General features: G+C 40.9%; 1 protein-coding gene across 2 annotated transcripts in view; it reads right to left on the bottom strand.

Annotated features, from left to right (window-relative positions):
* CXADR (CXADR cell adhesion molecule) overlaps positions 1 to 15,474 on the bottom strand; it is a 33,382-nt gene extending 17,908 nt beyond the window's left edge. For both annotated transcript variants that reach the window (XM_080551586.1, XM_080551585.1), the window contains exons 1-2: positions 15,315 to 15,474; positions 416 to 585 (exon numbers count right to left, since the gene is read on the bottom strand). In XM_080551586.1, the coding sequence (XP_080407712.1) occupies positions 416 to 585; positions 15,315 to 15,393 (249 nt within the window). In that variant the 5' untranslated portion in view covers positions 15,394 to 15,474. The remainder of the gene's footprint in view (positions 1 to 415; positions 586 to 15,314) is intronic.
* Positions 15,475 to 23,292: the final 7,818 nt, after the last annotated feature.

Raw genomic sequence — 23,292 nt, 5'->3', positions numbered from 1 at the left:
TAAAGAGAACTGTTTAACATTGCTCAAATCTTCATTCTGTAAAATCTCTATTAAAAAGAAGTCATCTTACCGATAAGGCTTCAGAAGAAATGACAGCCTTAATAACTAACAAAGAGTTAATACATAATACAAAATTCTCAACTAGGAAAATAATACACATACACGAGCAGAGTTTTCCATACTCTGAAGCATTTTTAAAGTTCTTTAGTTATTAGATTAAGTACAAAATATCATAACATTCTCATTATTCCAAAACTTCCGCTACATGTCATATGACTGGTGTTTCAAAGTTATTTAAAACCACAAGCATCCCACCTTGAAAATTTTAACAAAGTCAAAAAAGTCACTACCAAAGTTCATATACTGATTTACTTTAATAATTTAATCAGAACCATGCAGAAAAGTCTCTACTTACTATTTGTTCCTTCTTTTGATTATCTGCTGGTATCAAGACCCACTCAATATCTAGTGGGCCTTCATCCTCTTCTGAGAGTACAAAAGTACATGGCAACGTAACTTTTTCTCCTTGAGCTTTTTCAAACATTGATTGGTCAGCTGAAGTTATACTCAGGCTTCTCGTTAGACCTATTAAAAATATTTTTATGTTTTAAAAATCACTTCACAGTTCCACAGCAAACGTTCTCTTAGACATTACTATATTCTTTCCAGAACAGAACGCCTAAAACCAGTCTCTGTACAACCAAAATGCATAGATTACCCAGACAGCTAAAATCTTAGTAACTTATCTCAACACAATGAAAGCCCAACTTTTTTGAAGTTCCTATGTTCATTTAAGAAAAAAAAAAACAACAAAATTATACCAATTCCTTTTGCAAATCCATCATATACTGTTTCTTCCTGTATAGAAATCAACTTTAAAAATCATGTCAAATTATCATTAAAAATCATTTCAAACTTTTATTGCTGCTTAAGAAATTCTGTGCAGTATGTTACTGAACACAATGCAAAGTCAGGTAGTCTTACTTTGGAATCATATCCCATAGGCAATTGCATCTTTGTTTGAAAGGTCTTTTTGTGCAATTTGAGTCCCATTTGAAGCTAAATAAATGAAAAGGCTGCTGCTGAAAATTTTCAAGTTATTGAAAACAGAAAATATAGAATATTTCCAATAACACATTTGGAATGAATTAAAAAAGTCACCTAATCAAAAGCCACTCACTCATTGATAAAATGAGAGCATGAAACAGTGACAAAGCCAACCAGGACTGTGTGTTAGATTAAGACAAGTTACTTTGTGATGAGTTATAAGGACTGGACAAATGAATTCCTTTCAAAAACCTCAGGGAGTTTTCAGATTTGTTGGTCCTTTCTACTTGACTTACTCCTCAAAAAAGGCTGTGTAATCTTTATCTGTATGGGTGACTAAAGAAAACATGTTCCTGAACAGAATTTCCCCACTTCAACCCTGTAAAATAATCTATATAGTGATCCAAACAAACTTGCTGAAAGGCCTGAAGCAAGATTCCCTTTATTTTATAACAAGTATAGGCTTCCCTCCTTAAGTGTATAGGAACATACATCACAATCAGGAAGTAGAACTCTCCATTGACTTGTTATGGAACTAGGTTTGGCATTTTTACACCCACTGTTTTGTCCACCTTGCTGGCTATCATGTTCAGGTTTTTGGAGTCATTTCTGTACGTTGAGGCTGCTGTCCATCGTGGCTATGAAGTAGTCACTTGGATGTTACCACTACAGCAACAGATAAAAGGCCACAAGAAGCTTGTCCAGCAAGAATAAGATTGTTTTGGCACATCTGTAGAATTATAGCCTCAGACATAATAAAAATTATTACAAACAGTGCACATAAGCTCTAACTTGCACTTTCACACTAGCTCAAGTTACTATTCAACTTGCGCTTTTCCATATAGTGGAGAAGCTCTAGCTGAACTCTAGAAACTCAGACTGTACCACAGCACAAGGACATGGACTTATTAGATCAAGTCCAGAGGAGGGCCATAAAAAGTTATCAAGGTGCCATAGAACCTCTCCTATGAGGACAGGCTGAGAGAGCTGGTGTTGTTCAGCCTGGAGAAGAGAAGGCTCTGGGGAGACCTCATAGCAGCCTTCCACTACCTAAAGAGGGTCTACATGAAAGCAGAAGAGAAACTATCAGGGAGGGTAGTGATAGGACAATGCGTAATGGTTTAAAACCAAAATAGGGTAGATTTAGAATAGATATAAGGAAGAAATTCTTTACGCAGAGGGTGGTAAGGCACTGCAACGGGTTGCCAAGAGAAGCTGTGGATGCCCCATTCCTGGAGGTGTTCAAGGCCAGGCTGGATGGGGCTTTGAGCAACCTGGTCTGGTGGGAGGTGTCCCTGCCCATGGCAGGGGGACTGGAACTGGATGGTCTTTAAGGTCCCTTCCAACCCAAACCATTCTATGGTTCTACGATCCTAAGAACGCTTGTAGATAAAGCTATTTTCCACTCTGTCCATTGCTTGTTGGGTCAATATTAGATTGACAAGCAGAAGCAGCAGGCATCTTAGTTGAAAGGCGATGTCACAGCCAGCTGGACTTGAATCAAGCATTAGCACTAGGAGGGAGTGGCAGTTAATACTAGCTGGAGATCCCCTTCTGCAGAAGAGACACCCATCTGCTGCCAGATATGCTGGCATAGGAGGTTTAGCCAAAGCAGGTGTGCTAAGAGATTGCTTACCTTCTATGACTCTTGGACTATTATCATTGCATTATTACTACTAGTAGTGTTTTTGTTGTTGTTTGTTTAAACTATTACCATTACCTACTCATGCTAGTAACGGAGACAACCTGAAATAAGTCAAAATTAACCACAGAACTGGGGGCAAAGGAAAAGGACGTGGGAGTGCTGGGAATGAAGGAAGAAAGGCTTGTGGAGAAGGATCCTGTGAGTGAATTGGCTGCAGGATTAACCAGAAAAGCTTCTACTAGCACATGAGCTGTAAAGAACCAAAAAGGAAGTCAGGGCAGTTGACATAAGGCAAGACTGAAGTACTCACTGTTGACTCTGCTTGGAGCAGAAGGTTAGATGATTGAGGTCACTCTCAATGCAAACAATTCAGTTAACTGCATTAAAGACCTACATGAAGCTAATGCCCACAGTGATCAGATAGCATTGTCTCCAAGCTTTCCCCAAGCCTCACCTCCTCCAGTTTCCATTCAAATCAGAAAGATTCAATTTCTGTTCACTCCCCTAGTGTACTCCTCAAAACATAAGAGGATCATCTGTGGCATTTAAGTGCTCGTATGACATTATCGGACTGAGCAAAGATCTGTATTTCATAGAATCATTAAGGTTGGAAAAACCTTCAAGATCATCTGGTCCAACCATTGCCCTACTACCAATGTCACCCACTAAACCATGTCCCTGTGCACCAGGTCCAACCTTTCCTTAAACCCCCCCAGGGACGGTGACTCCACCACTTCCCTGGGCAACCCATCCCAATGCCTGACTGCTCTTTCTGAAAAGAAACGTCTCCTAATTTCTAACCTAAATTGTTTTGGTTAGTGGAGTTTTATGGATCAAGTTTCAGACTTTCCAGACTTCTTTGAACATACCAGAAAGACGGTGATTCCTCAAGTTAGCTAACCCGTTTATTCAAAGGTGCTTAGCATGAACTTGTCTGATTTTTAATTATAGCTAACAAATCACTGTGAAGAATAGGAGCATATAACAGATTCTCAAAAAAAAAAAACACTGAAAACTATCAACATAGAAATGCAATTGGTCCAAACACACATATATCATTCCCAAATACTTTTTCAAGGAAAAAACATTTCAAATTCAGTAGGGATAATCAGAAGAATGAGCCTTTGTGAATGGGTAAGAAGAGACGAGTACCATTCCTTGATCTATTTAGTATTATCCCTTATAAAAGTTTCAGAGGAATGTAAGAGGTCAATACACATTTTGGTTCTGAGCATTTAAATTTAAAGTTCTCAATGTGGAATTATTTAATTTTTCTCTGAGAAACTGACCCTACAGCAAGTCACTGACTGAACAAGTTTTTCACATTATTTCTAAAGGAGTGCAAAACAGTATACCATTTTTCAGGAAACTGTAGTTCCTTCTGAGTATTTAGACATACCATCAAATAGCACTCAGGTGGAACACAGTTTAGCAAAGTATATTATTAAATTTTTCATCTAGGAAAAATGGTATATGTGATAAAACTTGATGGAAACTGATTTTTAGTATCATTTAAAAGAGTTTTCAAAACAGAAAACACAACAAATGTAACAGTGCGTTCTCCATTCCAACACAAGTAACAGAAGACAAATTTTCTTTAAATACTAAATGCAGAAATGATATTTTTTAGATTAAAAATGTGAGGAGTTCAGCATACACTGGAATTTGGGACTGCTTGCTTACACAAACTGAAGTGTAAATTTAAGCTTGACCAGAACACTTCCGGCAATCAGATAGCACTATCTTATGGCAGTGTTGCATAACCCACTGAACACAATCCCTCTCTAAACAGGCAAGGTGAGAAAAACCATCAGCTGGCACAGAAGGTAAGGCAAAGGCAACAGAAATACACAGAGTGGGCAGGAGTAGCAGAGCTACACCATAACAGCAGGACTGCCACCAGGTTCAAACCGATGTCTGAAATAGCAACTGCTACAGAACACAACTGCAAAGAAGCACAGACTGCTTCTCCATGGAATAAGAACTGAGTTCACATATCTTGCCGCACTTAAAAATCATAGTTGATCAATATACGTTCTACATTTGCACAGTACTTCACCTGTACTAGCAGGCTCTCCACAAACTTTATGGTTTGCCAATAGCAGCTCGTAAACAGGAAATGGCTGTTAAATGCATGAAGGTTTCCTCACAGAATGAGGCCTTCAGAAGTATCAATCAGAAATGCATGCTACAAAACTCACTTAAGAGACTCTTCTTTCAAGCATAGTCTATAGATGATGTTTGTCTGCATAGTTGTGATCAAATCTTTCTGCTTGACAAGACTTCAGTCTCAAGAATCAAATCCCCACTCATTTTACTTCGGAATATGCCTCTCAACTGTAGTGAGTCTCTTATTTTAAGTTAGCTCTAATAATATAAAGCAAAATTTGCCAACTGCCCCTTTTTCCCACATCCACTTTGACAAAACTGCACTTCTGAAATAAAACACCATAAAACTTGGAAAGTCAACTTACACCAACGTCCTTACCAACTAGTACCTAACAGAGCGAGTTTCCCACTGCTTACTGGCAGTCTGACACAAACATTGTAAGCCTTCCTCATAGTGCAAATCCCCAGAAGTCACCATCTCACAATCTTCTGCTTCCTGACTCCACAAAGAGTCAGTATCTTCACATGATGCCAATTAACATCTCTGCAAGGCAGGGTGCTTCTAACAGAATAACTGGAATAAAAGTTGCCTTAGCAGAAATAAAGTGAAAAGAATATTTGATATTATTCATTTTTAGTGATTTTGATAATACTAATTTTAGTGATTTTACAGCACCCACCATCCAAGCCACATCAGTACAGCCAGCATGGCCACAAGCTGCAGAACTTGCTTAGGGTTTTTTCCCACGATATCATAACTGACTGCAACACAAACTGAATCCTAGTTTTACCAGCGTGATCCTCAAGGGCCACAAAGCCTAGCTTCAGGTTTGGGTTCTCACAATTTCCCAGCATCTTGCCTCAAACAGCGAGAGTAGAAGCCCATTAAAGTCAAAACTTTCAAGAACTTGGGCCAGATGTGTTATGAAGATTTGTTGCGTCTATCTTTCCATGTCATAAACCCTAGAACTTCTGGAAAGCCCCAACACATGGCAAAATCCTGAGAACATCACGTCCCTTAGTCATAATGAGGTCTGACAGAGATTAAGACAGGGTTAACCTTGCCTTAGTTTCTGCGGAAGTTTTACCAGGATTCAGAAAAATCAGGCTGATCAACTGGGGGGGGAGAAGGGAGTGAATGAAGGGAAGAGAGTCAATTCAACTTTTCAACCAGCTCTAGTCATATGTATTTTCTCAAATTCACTTTTTTCTGAAGACATGACTTAGAACAACACAGAAGAAAGGCCACTAAAGAGCCTTTTTTAAGCTTAGTAAGCATTACAGAAACAATGGCAAGAAAAAAACCTACGATTTAATAGAAGGACACACACAAATAGTTGTCTTCCCTTTGGAAGGGAAATTCAACAGATTTGGAGAATTCTGATGTGAGAATAAAACTCTCAAATTCTATTTTACAGCCACAGTACACAGATTCTCATGAGATGTTTCAGAACAGTATCCAAAATCCCTAGTAGCTCAATACACATCTTCTTAACATTTTTGGTCAGACTCCTAGTCACTGAAGATTACTTAACCAGCACAGCAACCTCATCTTAGCTAAGAGGAATAAGAAAGGAGGGACAGAAACAAGCAAGCAGTCAATGAACTGTTGGTAAAAGCAAACTGTAAAGCTTTTCTAACAAAGGAAGTACTATCCGGCTAGTTTTAGAAAGTTAATATTTAATATGTTCTACAGAGCAGTGCTTGATGCTAACTATGGCTATTGTACAATGCTACAGTACAGCCTTCAAAAATAAAGCTGAGTTCATAGTAAGTAGAAAATAAAAAACCCACCACCACACCATCTTAGCAAAAGCATCCAAAACTTAAATCTAGTACTTCTAAAATTATCAACATTAACAAACTATGCCTTTACTTAAACCTCAAAGAGGCCCAATCAAAAAAGATTAGAGAGAAGATAAAAACCTGCCTGCCTATACTAGCTTAAGTCCACCATGCAGAACACTTGTTAATCCCTGAAGAAAGCAGACTCAACATTCGAACAGATGTTCATACCTGCATCTCTGATCTCCTAGGCGAACGCTCCACAAGCTAACCAGTCACACAACTTACTGAAGCCCTTCTGCTATGCAGAAAAGATCCAAAGTTTATGGAGCCAGAGAAAGTAAACATCTCAAAATAAAAGCACTAGCCTAGAAAAAGTTGAGATTTGGCTTCCAGTCTTCACTCCAAATGCTGTTTCCTCCTTCCTAGCCTATTTAGTCCCAGATTCAATATAATAGCTCAGGAAAATAAATCCACAAAGCAATTTCTGAAAGAGCTTCAATTCAAGATAGCATTAGTAGAGGCATGATGTTAAACCTTTCTCTTTCGCATTTCATCCCAGCTGCCTCCCCAGTAGCAGGATGAAGCTAAGTGATCAAACTCCCAGAGATCTGGTCTAGGTAAGCTTTCAGGACACACTGTACACAAACTGAAGCAGTTTACCAGCACAGAGGAAGTTTCTGCCATAAACTACAAAGAGAAAGCTGATGAAACAGCAGGAGCACTTAAAGCACAACATGGGAAAAAATCCATGTCAGAATGATCCTGGCAAAGTTCTATCACCTGGACAATCAACTACACCCCTGCTGGGTCTCCAAACAGTGGGTTTGTCTTTCCAAACTTCACTTCATTTGAGCAGCCAGGGTTGGGAGAACCACTTAACGGAGGCACATTTACCAGGCAAAGTCTCCCAGTTGCACTTACTCTCAAAATAACCAGGGTGACATCATGGATTTACTTTCTCCCTGCTTATTTCTGACTTCTCATCTGCTTCCACATTAAAGGGGACACTGCTATTACAATTAAGCCTTATTTTCTTATCTACTATCCAATCCCCAGACTCACAGAAATGTGTTTTTAAGTTGCACAGAACCTGCAATCTGACCAGTTCCAGAAATGGAGGAGTGTTGCCAGCCAAAGCTCCCGATTTCTGCAGAACATCTCAAAAAGACTGATTCTGCTCCAGAATTCCACAAACAACACCTTAAAGGTATCTGCTTTGAACAGAAACTCAAACAATCCTGCATTAGCCTAGTCTAAGAAATCTGACAAAAATAAATCAATTCAACAATAACCATTAAATTACTGAATTTCTACCTGAGCTCACCTGAATCCACAAATCCTCTGTCAAGTTACACAATGGAAAAAAAGAAAAACTGCACTAAAACCAACATGAAACAGGCTAAGCATACTGCCTTTCTGAAGACAAAAATATTCTCTTTCAGTTTGGACGTTACTTGTAATAGAAGAGTTCTGTGGCAGGATCATATGAATAAGTTGCTCATGTAGAGTCGCATACTCAAGCCCCAGTTTAAAGCATACTGCACAGTAACATTAGAAGTTATTCTTTCTCCCAATCTAATAAAGACTTTTTTTTAAGCTCTAAGACTCAAACAGAACTACAAACAACCCTAATCCTGTAAATACATAACATGATCTTAATTTCATTCCCAACCGCAATTCACTGAAATCAATTGGAATAGCTATGCAACAAGGAAAATCTAAAAAGCATGGGCTAAAGCTTTACTGATCTTTTACTCATCTCCCTCAAGTTTCACTTCTTCCCTTGATATCCCATTTGATTCTACCCCACGTTCCTTTCCTTTTCCAACTGTCCTTGTGCTCCTAACTTGCTCAGCACATTCTTGAAGCTATTCCTGTTGCTAAACCCAAAGTCATTAGCCAAGTATCCTAGCAACTACAGCAGCAGATGACCTTACTTAAGAGGGACGTACTTATCAAGTTGGGAGCGGGTGAGTTTGTATCTCATTACTGAACTAAACGATATGCTTGGGGGATGGGGCGGGGCGGCAGCCACACATAAAAAGGGAAGGGCTATTATAATAAAAATTGGGATTAAGATTAATTTTAAGCATGGGAATACTGTTTAGCCCAACATCTGCAGAAGACCACTATGAATTCTGAGTTTTAATGCTTGGTCACGTTCAAATGGTCAAGTACGACTTTGCTCAACCTGCAGTATTTAGGAAAAGGCAACCAGACGACTTCGGACTTACTGAGGTCCTGCCTTCTCATCCTCAGTTCTGAGTGTCACCTCCCTTCATGCCAGTAAAAGGCTTCATGAAAAAAAGCACAAGTTTCAGTAGCACAAAGGTGGACACAGAAAAGCTGAGGGGCTGTTGTAGCCTCGGTAAGGATTTGCTTACACTGCCATGGAGCCCCACCCCATAGAGAAATTTTGCGCTACACCTACACCAGACAGGCTGCTGCCAGCTCTCAGAGTAAGCAGCAGGGCTCATCCCCACACTGCACAGCCACGGAGTGACTTGACTTAATGAACTCATCCAGTAAGAAAATAACACACTCCATAAGTCCTCTGTTGTACCAGCTGAGTGAATTCAATCAGCTACACAACACTGACTCTGACAGCAGGAGAGGAAGAAGGAACCCAAAACCGTCACTGAAGCAGCAACAGCCTAGATGGACATGTGCAGTCACACCAGATGTAACCACACCACATCTTTAATGCACCTAGGTGCAACGTGAAACTGTACCTTCACACTGCACTTAAGAGGCATTAAGGAACCATCGCAACATACCATTTAGAAGAGTAAAAAGAAATGGCGTCCAACCATTACAGAGACTTTTTTCAAAGACAAAACAAGAAAAAAACAACAAATCCTGACATTCCTTACTTATCCATACAAAAACCTGCCTCTCCTCTACCAGTCCACACCAACTGCAGCAGCTGGTTTGTGCTTTCAGCCCTGCGAGTCACGTGTTTTCCAGCTACCCGACTGATACTGAAGGGTTATACAGCCACTAAGCAATCAAGTCACATGGTTCTTTTTTTCCTGCCAATTTGATGGCATTTAAAAGGAAGATGAATGAAGCAGCCCTTTTGCAGTGTGAAAGCATTAGGCACATCTGTCAGTCAATGCATTAGGGAATTTAAGTACAATCAAGCACTTAACTGAGCAGCCATATTACTTTCACTTGAGTAAAGGGGTTTGGAGTCTTCCGAGCTAGTGAGCCATGTTTTTTCATAGCACATGCAAGTTTTAAATTAAGATTGAAAGTTATTTTATTCAGTAGTATATTTTTGTTGCTGTTGCTTTGTGAGTTGTCTTTGTTGTTGTGGTGGTGTTTTAAAGTGGCTGCTTGTTTTTGCCTCCCTCCTCCCCACTGCAAGAAATAGCCAGAAAGGAACATGTTCAAAGAACTAGAATATCCACCCTAAATAGACAGAAAGTTAATGAGTCATTATATGTATACACATTCATTATTTTATAGGTCTTAACTGAGAGGGAACATTCCTCGTAGCTTAAGTGGTTAATACATCTAGAAGGAAAAAACAGAAAATGCAGGATCTATAGATACATGAAATTTCAACTACCTATACAGTATCACTCCGCACTAGTTAAAACAGCTGTGAATTTAAGAAGTTTTCATCTTTCTTTCTACACACGCACACCAAATATTTCTTGTTGATTGATCATCTTTCAACATGCCAAATGTAGGTTTTAGCTGCAGGGCATGAAAGATACAACTCTGTGTGCTACATTAAAAAAAAAAAAAGTAGCAGCAAGCAGAACTGCAAAACTTGTGACCATTGAGCACTTCAGATGCTTCTCAAAAGCAGCTAAAGGAAATCACATCACTGCTGAACAGCTCAGGACTAGCTGCAGCCTACAGCCACCAGAGCTGCAGATCCCACTTGTCTATCACACTGCAGTTTTAGAATACCCGATCCAACAAGCACATGACATCCACAAACAAATTTACATACTCCACCCACACGGGTTTGAGGTTACAGCTGATCCTTTGCTTACAACTAAGACTAGCGATCCCATTGAGTTGGATCCAGAAAAGGAACAGGTAAACAATACAACCTTACAAAACCTTACAAAATTTTCATGTTTTTCTGTCTTTAGACCTCCCTGAAGAGGCTCACCATGGAGCCAGAAGAATGCCAGCTACCACTTGAAACGGGATGTAAAAATAATCCTTGAGGTAACACCTAGCCATACAACTGACCAATTGCCTGATTTAGTGATATAGTCAAACTCCCCAAAAAAGCTCCCCAGGCCAGGGTTACATATTTTTCTCACGTGGGAGAATACTGATCACACACAATTCATCTTCTTCTGCCATCTTCCTGGTACTCATTCCTGCCCTGTAGCAGGACAGATTGTTGGCACAACTCTTTCTTGTTCCAAATCAGGCAATCATAACTGGTTAAAGAAAAAAAAAAAAAGGTAATGAAAACTGTAAGGATTCTCAGTTCAGACCCATTCACCATTCACCCACACAACTAAGACAGTTGTGCAGTAAATAAAATTACCAGCAAGGACAGAGGGTTTGCTATGATCAAGCTCCTACTGAAAGGGGTTTCCATAGAACTATAGCTTCACTGCCACTTACTCCCATGACAACAGGCTGAAGTGGCTCTTTTAATAACCACTCCCTGTCAGATGCAAACTAGTAAAAAGATGAATTTAAATAAAAGGCAGCATAAGCTAGCTAACTGTATATTTAGCCAGCAGTGACTAAATTGATGTAATTGGCAGGGGAGATATTCTTACAATCTGCTGAGACACACAACTGTTGAAATTTATTTAATGTTTCACACAGCATTAAAAGCTTCATGAAATGAATCAGAAGTTGCAACACGAGCAAAAAGGGAGTCCCTGACGTTAAAAGCTTATGAACACATGCAAGCAACAACAAATGATGAAATTAGTTAGGTAGTACTATGAATCAATACTGGCCCCAAAAACAAACTCCCTGTTGCGTATGCATCCCCCGGGTCACTGTGGCAAATGAGTTTTAAAACACTCCAATAGCAAGACAGATCCAAAGATGCTTACAAGGTTACAGGGAACTTCTTGAAGCATGAATGGAATCAAAGGCAAAGCATACAAGTACTCGTAAGAGACATTTTTTGGGAAAGAAAAAAAAAAGAAAACAGCAATGGAAGCCAAAAGAAGTAATTTATATAGAGATGAAACTACCACTGCTGAAGTGGAATCCGCTTTGGAGAATGCTGCGACAAGCACTGAAAGTGAAGACAGGCAGCTGATGCTTGATGCTACACAGGGGAAGCTAGCAAGGGGAGGCAGCCAATGGAGAGCAAAGTGACAAGCTGTAACCATTTTTGCAGCAGCACACTGAATGCAAGAAATACTTTCTGATAAACAGAAGATTAGATAAAGCAAAATGATTGTAATTCAAATCTCAAGGCTGATGTCACAACAGTAACTAATTAAACCCAACAACCTCAGCTACTGCTGGTTAAAGTTTTTCATATGACTTGAAAATACTACGATTTGGGAAATCTAGGAAAGGAGAACTGAACATCATTTAACTGTCCACTGACATGAAAAGCTAAGAAGAACTTGAACCCTGCAAATTGTTAAAATTATTCCTCAACTGACCAAGCATATGCAGCTTAGCAATAAAGGTACTAGGATGGGAATGATCCTGTGGTATCGAAATTCAAAAGTCAAATTTCTCCTAGTTGAAGCTTCTGTAAGATCCTGGTGCTGCATAAAAACATGAACAGGTTTAAGTGCCTTCTTACACATACTTGACAAAGTGTACCAGCCACCAAATGCTGGCTGACTTAGAATGCATCAAAAACAGTTGCATAACCATAAGACCTAACAAAATGATCTGCCAGTGGTAACAAATCACCACCTCCTTAAAACAAAATTCTGCATTATCCTTTGGAAAACAGTTTAATATACATTTTCTCATTAAAAAAATATTCAGGAGCTGAAGAGTATATCATTTTGATTAGCCTACTAAAGGATTTGTTGGTGACAGCTACACAATATTAATTTAGATGAAAGAGAGTTTGCACATTTTGGAAATCCCCAACTACTTGAAGTGACCAATCATACTTAACCAAAATACGTAACAGACCTTGCAGATGGACATCAAGTCTCACTTACCACACTGCCTGGAGTGCATTTTTAGATAGAGAAGAATTAGCAACATAGCTTTAGAAAAGGTCTCATGATTACAAAAAGTAATCCAAATACGAACTCATACTGTACAACCACAAGGCAGCCAAGACTCAATTTCACTACACCAACCAGTTCTGTGGTCACGTTGCAGTAGCACCAACTCAAAGAGAAACCACCATGAGTTATTTATCAGTTGCACAGCCAAGTAACACAGAGGCAGTCGCTAGAATCAATGCAGGCTAGTTACAACAATAGGGTAGAAGAGGATGGTTCTCCCCTTGTATCCCAGCGTTCAAGGATGAACTCTTTCCCTCCTGCAAGGAAAGGGGAAGCTCCCAATTTGGTTATTTATGACTGTGAAATTGACCTTAGCAGAGAGATTAAACCCCTGAGCTGGGTTCAGGGATGGCTTAAACCCAGACACTTCTCTCTTTCAACACAGAATAGCACAGCCTGGTTGCCTGCTGAGGGTCTATTTTGTACAGTCAAGATAAGCCTCCTGATTTATACAAAATCAGTTATTTTGAATCTTCTACTTTTAGCAAGGTGGAAACAAGGAAAGTTAGACTTACAGGAAAAGAGGAGGAAAAAAACCACAACTTTCAGTAGGAGCCCTGAAGTACCATGATAAATTACTCCACTACCACAAACTCAAGTAAGGACTTGAGCAGCTAGACCGTGCTCCATTGCCAACAGCTTTCACACAACTGCACACAAATGGCTTCCTCTAACTTTGGTCCATACAAAGAAAGGCAACTTACTGCTCTCTGTTTCCTCAAAGGAAACAACGTGTGTCTGGACCACTGACAGAAATATTAATTCTATTTAACAGAGAAAAAAAATAGAAGGAAGCTCTGATCAGCTCCAACGATAAACTAATTTTTTAAGTTGTTTTTTTCAGAGGACTACGAAATCTGTGCATCTTACAGGCTAGTCATCCCAATAACCACGCTAAAATATTCCTAATCAAAACACACTATGAATATTTATGACTTTCTCTAGGAAGTCATCCAGTTTCACAGTGAAGTTTGAAGACACCTGTAACACTTCAGTAAAGCTGAGGTGTGAAATCTGGTTCTGGTTTTGTGTTTCATCATATAATAATTATCTCCAGTTTTATAGCATGGTAACATTTGATATCTTAGCAGGGATACAGCTCATTTACAGCATATACAATAATTGTGCTCGAGACAAGCTTTTTTCCCCAGCTTTTGTTACATGAAGTGTTTCAGTACAAACCTGAATCACTAACCCAGCCACTAAATACTTGTAATTCATAGTTCACGCACAACTTCTGCTTAGAGAAAGTGAGTTAATGCAGAACTACCGATATCCCTTTACGCATTAGATTAGAGCCCATCATTCTGTTAAACAGGCAGAATTTTGATCCCATGAGTAATTTCCCCCGTGACATCAACACAGCATTAGCATTTCAACAGGAAACAAAATCTGTCCTCCTGCCAGTGCTGATGCATGCTCTGCCGTAAACCTTAACCTCCTCAGGTGTTCCGTCACCTTCCACAGTTTCACATAAATTCGGGCCACCATTAGGCGGAACACAACACGTTTTCCGAAGTCACTTGAAGGAAGCGTTGGCATTGCACGCGGTTCAACCGAGTTCATGCCAGCAACCAAGCCAAGTGTTCGCCTACTTTGTGTTTCAAACAGGCCAGGCACGCTTTTGTTGCTGTTGTTTGACAACATCTACCCCTTTGTTCTCTCCCAGTAAGAAAATGAAATGAATTCGGGTATAGGTGTAACGCAGAGGCTTTTTCCCACCTCGAATTCCCTCAACTTTCCACCAGAGCTTCCAACCGCCCTCACTGAATCCAGAACAATTGGGCAGCGAGGGCTCTGCGAGCCACCCGGCCCCTTCCATACCAAGACCAACTTCGCGGCTGGATGCAGGGTCGGGGGAGGCGTTAGGCGCTGATTTCTCTCGAATTTTTGATTAAATTTGATTAAAAGCACCCCTTCTTTTCGCTCCCATTCCCCCGGCGGGGCTCGCTCCCTCCCCAGCCCCGAGCTGCTGCGGCTGTTGCTGGCAGCTTCGCACACACACCCTACCACCACCACGTTAAAGATTAATTAAAAATAAATAAATAAATAAGATGAACACAATAAGGAGAGGAGCGACAAAAATTAAAATTTAGAAAAGAATAAGAAAAAACGAAGCCCGCAGGTCGCCTTCACGCGGCGAGGAGGAGGAGGAGGAGGAGGAGGAGAAGGAGGAGGAGGGAGCCGAACCGCGGCAGCCCCCCGCCGGCTGGCGGCGAACAAAGCCCGGCGCCGCCCGCCGCAGGGCTCCGAGCCTCGGCCACCGCCCCGGAGCCACGGGGGAGAAGCCGGGACACCGGCACCGCCACGAGGACCACGGCCACCGCCCCTTCTCCCAGCCCAACAGAGCCCCTGCCCTTCCCTTCCCTTCCCTTCCCCTCCCCTCCATTCCCTTCCATTCCCTTCCCTTCCCCTCCATTCCCTTCCCCTCCCCTCCGTTCCCTGCCGGTCCCCTCCCCGCCACCTGCCCGCCACCTGCCCGCCCGCCCCGTCCCGTCCCGTCCCGTCCCGGCGCCCACCGGCGGAGCCGAACAGGGCGAGGGCCAGCAGCAGCAGCACCGCCAACGACGGCGGCGGCGGCGCGAGCGGCGGCTCCATAGCGCGGCGCGAGCGGGCGGGCAACCGCCACCAACGACTCCGGCCCCGCGACTCCCCGCGGGCGCGCCCCGCCCCGCCCCGCCCCGCCCCGCGCGCCCCGCCCAGCAGGTGAAGCGCCCGTCACTTCCGGGCCCTGGCGGCCGAGGTGCGGGCTGGTGGCGGCTGGTGGCAGTGGCATAACCATAACCATTTACTGCGCATAAGTAGCTACTGCTATGTAGTAGTCTATGTATATACTGCAATACCAATGCTGTTAGCGGGCATAAGAGGGTTTCTAGCACTATTCTAGCGCTATGGCTTATTCTCGTGAAGGGATAAGTCGTGCTGGTAGCGTGCCCTTTTATGTGCCTGCTGCCCTGTCCGTGCTGAGAAGCTATGCCCGTAATAAAAATATTTACACAAACACAAAACATTGCTTGTTTCCAACACCATTCTTTACAGGAATTGTGTTACTGTTCGTTTTCTTTGATGCCCATAATACATAAACTCCAAATACGTTAACATTCTGTGAGTGTGTGGAAGGTGAGAGCTTAAAAAGCAAAGTCCTTTTTCCCCTTGTTGTAAATTTTAGATCAAATGAGCAGCTAATCATTAGGGTATTTTCCCGACTGCTTAGCTATAAAGGACGTGTTGCTCCTTTCATTCAGTCAGGGATTCCTAGTGATGCAGGTGGTGGTGTCTCCATTTCTGCTGGAGTAACGAACGCGTGAATGTGAGCTAGCATCTTTCAAAATGGTTGGCTGCTGTAAAGAAAACTGCAGCTTTTACCTACCACCTCACAATCTTTATTTTTTTTTTCTGATAAATAGGGTAAATGCATTGCTATTTTCCATGAACGTGCAGCTAAGTACTGCTTATTCCATCTTGTAAGGGCATGACAGTTCATAGTGCCTGTTAGATCTCCTTTCAAAAACAAACTTCCCCCGTACAATGCTAGAGACTCTACATAAAGGATAGGCTTTTAAATCAGGGGATTTTATTTAATGACAAAACAGAATTGTCTTTCCCCTCTATCCAGGAAAGAAAATAACATTAAAGTAATATTATGTTAAAGGGACTGGGACCTCAAAGTGGGGATATTCAGATTTTGTTTTCATCTGCTTTTTTATATGTGCCACAGACTTGTGCTTTAAAGGGTAATCTCTTTTGAGCATCCTAGGCTGACTGGATGAGTGAGGTTTTTTGCTGTATATCCACTTGTGTCAACACAGAAATTACATACCATGGAAAGTATAATGAGGCAATCACAATCATTACAGAAAGAGAAAATGATTCATCATTAGAATGGAGATGCTCATCCTTCTGTGAAATAAATCCTAGCTAGTAATTAAAATAAAGACTGTACTGCATTTAGGAGACATGAAATCCACACTTCGTCTAGCCTAGACAGACCTATTCCTGGTCTCATTTAAATCTAAAGCAATACTGATGCACTTGTGTTCACACTCCTGAAAATTGTCCTACACTAGCAAATTAAGAGTACGTCAAAATGCATTGTTTAAATAATAATTATTAAAAAAAAAAAAGGCAAAAATCTCCGTGCTTCCTCACTGCAGACCAAAGTCAGGGTAATAGGGCATAAAGCTACCAAATTTATTAGAGGATATGACACTATAAATTTTGAGTGGCCTATACTTCCTGGAACACTAAACAATATGAGGGAAAACACAACTGTGAAAATGACCAAAGCTATTCCACTCACAAAGGAAAAGGTAAAGTTCAAAACTTTTTGAACAGATTTCGAGTAATGCTGACATTTTGGATCAAGCCCAAAAAAAAGGACCCGAGCTGAACACAGAATCTGCTCTACGAGGAAGAGATATCCAGTGGAGCAGAGACCTACAGTCTAGACCTACGTTTTGCAAATGTATAATTCCTTACCATTTTGTTTATGGAGAATGCTGTCTTGTGCTCCCGAATCTTAAGATTTAAGTCAAATGTACAACCGTACATTTCATGCCTTTAAAGTTAAGGAAAACCTCAGTATGACAACCCATACATTAGTGTCAGTCTAAATTTATGGATATCCTGAAGTAATAGGAATAAAATCTTTTTTAAGTTTTTAAATAGCTTTTTACACAAAAATCACAAATTCATAAGTAATTTTAAAAGAAGCTTACAAATGCTGAGGTGGGACAGGATATCCACAACTAAATCTTTCACAGCTTGAATAAAATGATTTGCAACTCCCCTCTACTTTTGTTGAGGATAAACTATCCGTCAATTCAAATCTCAGTTTGTGAGTAATTTCTGTTCCCTGCTTTGGGAACACTTCCTTACCTACCCTTATCTACTTGACCTTCCTGTGTAAGTGAAATAGCTTTTATTATTAACTCATTTTTTTGCGGAGAAGAGTGGAAAAATATCAACTGAAGTGACGTAGAGACGTGATACAGAATCAATGAAACGGGACTTATCTGTGTTTCTATTATACAAATCAAAAAAATGTACAGCACATGGTATTGTGACCCTGTCATGAAAGGAAAACAAGGACTATGTTTCAGTTTCCTCCTGATGAGTGGAAGGGCCGCTGTGGTCAGACAGCACAATTCTTGAGGGAAAACTGCCCATAGGACTATATGGCTCCTAACGTGGATAACTGTATTTTTCAAGAAAACCAAGAGGAAAAATAAAAATAAAATAAAAATAAATTTAAAAAAGGAAAAAAAAAAAAGATAAAGAGAAGGAACAAAAAGTCCCTTGGGACTTTGATTTGAGATTTCTACTTGTAGAAGGGAGTGGACAGTGGACACATTTTTTTTCCAGGACAAGTTTTCTTCTTGACCAACAGACTGTATCGTTTACATTATAATTCAGGCCAGAGCCACGCAATGGAAGGAGCAGGAACATTTGGCCAGGGGAGTGGAAGGGGACAGTTTCTGTTCAGGCTGCTGCTGCTAGGTGTGAATCCACCCAGAGGATGGTAGTTCAGATTAGAGGTGCAGCAGCCCTGCCCTCTCCCTGACACCACAGTACTGCTTCACAACAGCGCTGGGGCTTGTGACGCTAGCCAAGTTAGTTCAGGAAGCCAGGCTGGCCAAAGATGAGTACCTTTTGTTTTCAGCCACCTCAGCTCAACGAACTTTTTTCCTCCTTATTTGCCTGAGTGCCAGCTGGCCTCAAAAATGGGGCTGGGTGGCAGGCTGGGGAAGGGCAGGACTCTGAGTAGCCCAGCTGAGAGCAGTTTAAGCTGCTGTGGAACCACATCCAGAGCTACCAGAAGGGAAAGGTCCACCTGACACAACCATTTTTTTTTTCCAGAAGAATCCTCAGCGCTGCTTATACTACGCTTTGTGCCCTGGTGCGAGGAGCAGGCAGTCTATACAGCCAATTTTTTTGGCTCTAGCTGCCCTTATCAACGTTAGTTAAACCAGCCTTGGGCAAGTCAGGCTGATATGCTGAAAATAGCTACCAGAGTCAAGATATAGGCTACGTTAAGGTCTCATCAACATGGGGAGATTACAGCAAAGGATTTTAGATGGCAGATTTACAGAGCGCTATGTATTTCACAATAATGCTTTGAGTACGCACTCTTGTGCTGTGTCCCAACTGGCAGAGCCTGGAGCAAAGTCAAATTCCTAAGTGTGGGATGTGCCCAGCATTCCAGCTTCCCAACTGGAATTGATCTAGCTAGGTATCACCACCCACTTCCTGACCTTAGTTTCCACACCAGGGTGGATGGATTGCTGACTGGGAGACCAGATGATTGAGGTCCACCTTTTTCTTTAATGACCTTGGGCTGTTTCCAATTAAGCTTTCGTGAAATTGCTACCTTTTTATAATGATAACTATCATTACTATCACTATATAACTATCATTACTATCATTATCAATACAATCCCATACTGGGAAAAATAAAAAGAAATAAAGGAAAAGATAGCCAACAATAGCTGGGGTTTAATTATCTTTAATTTGGGTTAATGTTTTTCACAGACTGTCTTGTTCAGAGTTGAAATAACAGCTTTGAAATTTAACACCTCAATCAAGTGACAGTTGTTATCAGCGTACAATTCACACCTTGCTATACTCTGCTTTTGGAGAGACTGTTTCTGGAAAAGATGTCCTAAGAGGGCAACAATTTACACCTTTGCGTTCCTGTGATATTAAAGTTTAGAAATATAAATTGCCTCCAATTATTTTCTCTTAGGTTACTTACACTTGTGTGTCACTTAGGATGCTTAAACGGCAGAAAGTAAGAAGGAACACCAGTTCCCTACTGATGGCAGCTAGAGTTTTACCCAAATTTAAAGTTACACATTTACGCTATAAAAGGGAAGCAGAACCCATGTAATATAAAATAGATTTGGTTTGTTTAAAGTCCAGAAGGAGAGTACACTGTGTAATTTGTCTTTGTAAAAATATTAACACTATACATCTTCTATTATATATTGGAGGTTTATGTGTGTTCAGACTTTCATTGTATATTCACGTCAGTAAAAATGCAATGGTTGCTGGTTGGAACAGTAATACAACTGAAAATACAGCTGTGTACAGTAATAAACTATTTTTCTGAGCTAATATTCACCACTAATATACCTTGATTTAAGAAAGCTTCCATTACATAGGAAGCAAAATAGATATTAAGCAATTTCCTGAAGTGATGAGAAAGTGCTTCTTTAGCAACTGATCTGAAAATATGCTTTCTCCCAAAGAGGTCACATTCACATTCCTCTCTCCCTTTTTCTCTCTTTGCATTGAATTTCAACTGTGAAATTTGCTGATGCCTATATGACCCAGAAACAGCATTTCACAAAAAGCACAATTCTAGTCCCCTCTCTCCACTTTTGCAATCACCAGACTTACCCTTGTGCCAGCTTTGATAGCCATCTGACAACTTAGTGAGCTAACTTAGCTCTCCAGACTAGCAAACAATTGTCCCCTTCACTTTTTTTTATCATCTTATTTTTCCTGCAGAATAGGTTACCGACCATTGCTGGTGTCTTAAAAGCCACACAAGCACAAGGTAGGAGGAAGTGCAGCTGTGAGAAAGGCTTGGGAGAACAGGCCCATGCTTGTTGTTTGTAGCAATAACTAGATCATCTTAGATGCCTCATGAAATTTGGCCTTTCAGCTTTGGCCTAATTTCACTTCAGAGCAAAATTAGCTGCATCACAGGGCAGTTGTGTTGGAGGAACCGCAACTACACTTGTGAAGAAGTGCTGGATTCCCACTCCTGCAATTGGCTCCTTGTGGAAGGAACTCATCTAACTGCTTGTACCCCTAACATAGATCTTAAATATTACATCCAGAGAGAGGAGTTATGTTCTTCCTTGCATGGCTTTTATGGGCTATGTTTAGTTTGGGTCTCCAACCGGAACCTCTTAGCACTGGGATGCATTCTTGTGTGGTCAAGCTGAAAATGATCATTAGAAAGCCAAAAGGAAACCGCCCATAAAGAAGGTGAAAGGTGCACTGTAGAAATGGGCATCTGTGGACAGAAGGAGGGTGTTTATAGTACATTTTTCTAGTGCCCAGAACAAAAGTTATGATCCTTTAAGCAGGCAAGACTAGGAACAGGAGGCCACACTTGAAAGGAGAGAGAAGAGAAACTGGATCTGAAATCCAAGAGCATTCGTGAGCTAAGAGTAGTGGGAAGGGGTTTCGCCACCCCTTCTGGGAGTTCAGTTGGGCAGAAAGATAATCACAGATATGTCAGAGTCAATTCTTATCTAATCCCCAAATTAACTCAGGTCAGTTTTGATAGTCTTGAACAAATAGCAGATGAATGCTTGGACTCCGTCAAGAACTTTCAAATTATTTCATTTGGGCAAGACATTTATAAATGGCACCTTAGCACTAACTATCCTCTTTGGTAGCTGCAGTCTACAGACACTGGTAACATTTTGTGAACTGGCACTCAGCTGCCACTCTCCTGCTAAGTAGCAAGTTTCTCCTGTTGTCACTACAGACTTTGCCCAGTCATTAGCAAGCTGCTCAAGCCATTTCCTGAGATGATATCTTAAAACCCCTGAAGCAAGATCCTCCGTAATCAGGGGAAATCACCCTTTCATACCAAGCTTGAGGCCTACTTTGTTAAGTGGCTTGAGGGAGAGCCTGTGACTGGAGTGGGCAAGTCTGCTGTGCAGTACTTCTAGTGACTGCAGTAACTCTGTTGTTATACAACTACTAGCTACGGGAAGAAGCAAGAAGGTGCTTAAGACAGGAGACAACTGCATGTAACACTCACTTCATCTGACATTCATTTTCTTATTCTGTCAGCGAACCAGATCCCAGAAGCATGCCAGATCACTCCTGTTTGTGGCCTGCCAGCTCACGTGCTTGAAGGTCTGGGTACAGGCCAACAGTGGGTAGAACAACACAGTGTCAGCACAAAAGGCAGTGGGAAGAATAAAATAACAGGCCAAAAATAAGAGAGAGGGGCCGCAAGTACAGGACGGGAAAACAACTGTTTCATCTGGTACTGGCAAACCAAAATTTGATGCTGATGTGAGGAAGGTGTTTGTAGCTTAAGATCTCAAGAACAGGTGGGTGGGTAGGTGCCATTTCAGGTCCACCAGCTAGTTATAGAGTCACTTGCTTATATGCCTGTACAACTTGTTGCTCTGCATGTCACCTCTCTTTTTATCGGTGTGAGACACTGTCCTCAGCTGGCTGCTTTCTGAGATATTTCCTGTGTAGCTGTCTAATGTTCCCCATCTCCAGGGAAGCATGATTGCTTAGCTTGAAACTCTAAAATCTGCTTTTCATGGGGTAGCTAGAATAGCACTTAGAGCCGAGTTCTATAAATGTATCTCAGTGTTAACTGGCATTGTTGCCAACAAAATAGTTAACAATTACAAAGATTGTGACACTACTTCCAACAAATGCCTATTTTTGCTATATGCGATATCATTAAGAATGGCAATTTTCTCCAATTTGCCTGAAGCCTTGTTCCATTTGGTCTTATCTTTTATTTTAAAGCACCAGTTGCTACACTCATAAAAAGCAGAACTTTCATAAAAAAATGAATAAATATTAGAGCCTCTTTGCAGCTGATAGACTGGGAAGAAGACCTGCAGAAATCACAAAAACAAAAAGCAAATTAAAAAAAAAAGCTTTTTTTTCTTTTTTTTTTTTTTTAAGAATATTCATCATTTTTGATGCAATCTCAATACTTGGGGATGCAGGGAAAACTCGTAAGTTTTTAGTTGTCAGTACAATGTAATAAGGGTTTCTAGCCATTTTTGAGATGGATGCTACATCCTCCTTGTCTACATCATCATTTCCACTTATTTCTGTCTAATCCTCAGCTTTGCCTCTTCAGGTTCCCTTCTTTAAATTCCATTTTGTTCTCAGGTAGGCATGTATCCAGGTTATCCTAGATAGGCTGCCCAGAGAAGTGGTTGAGTCACCATCCCTGGAGGTCTTCAAGAAACGTGTAGATGTAGAACTTAGTAGCATGGTTTGTCAATACTTAACCTTGTCAATACTAGGTTAAAGGTTGGGCTAGATGACCTTAGAATTCTTTTCCAGCCTGAATGATTATTTGATTTTATCCACATTTAACTATGTCAATCCCTAAAATCCCCAAGTTTTGTATAGCAAGGCCTAGGAGCTTAAGTATGCTGAAATTAATATTCAGTATCACTTATAGATGTCCCTCCTCTAAATCATGCTGGCTGTAATGGGGGTTCTCAGAAAGCAGAAGAATGGGTATGACTGCCTGTATAGCCAACTGCAACTAAAATAGTAGTCTTACTTTTAGCCGTGTTTCCTTCACTTCCATCATGTTGCTCTCCATTTCCCTTATCCTGTGTAGTTATCATGTATCCTCAGACTAGGTCCATCTGACTGACATATTGGGAAGTTAATCCTACAAAGGAAAACAAAATCCACCGCTTTTCCACCTGAGCCAAACGAAACCACATGATCACTAGATCTGTCAACAGAAACCGGTAG

This window comes from Anser brachyrhynchus (genome assembly GCF_964034855.1).
Source record: "Anser brachyrhynchus genome assembly, chromosome: 1".
Classification (NCBI taxonomy): domain Eukaryota; kingdom Metazoa; phylum Chordata; class Aves; order Anseriformes; family Anatidae; genus Anser; species Anser brachyrhynchus.
This window is presented reverse-complemented; position numbering and strand designations above follow the sequence as displayed.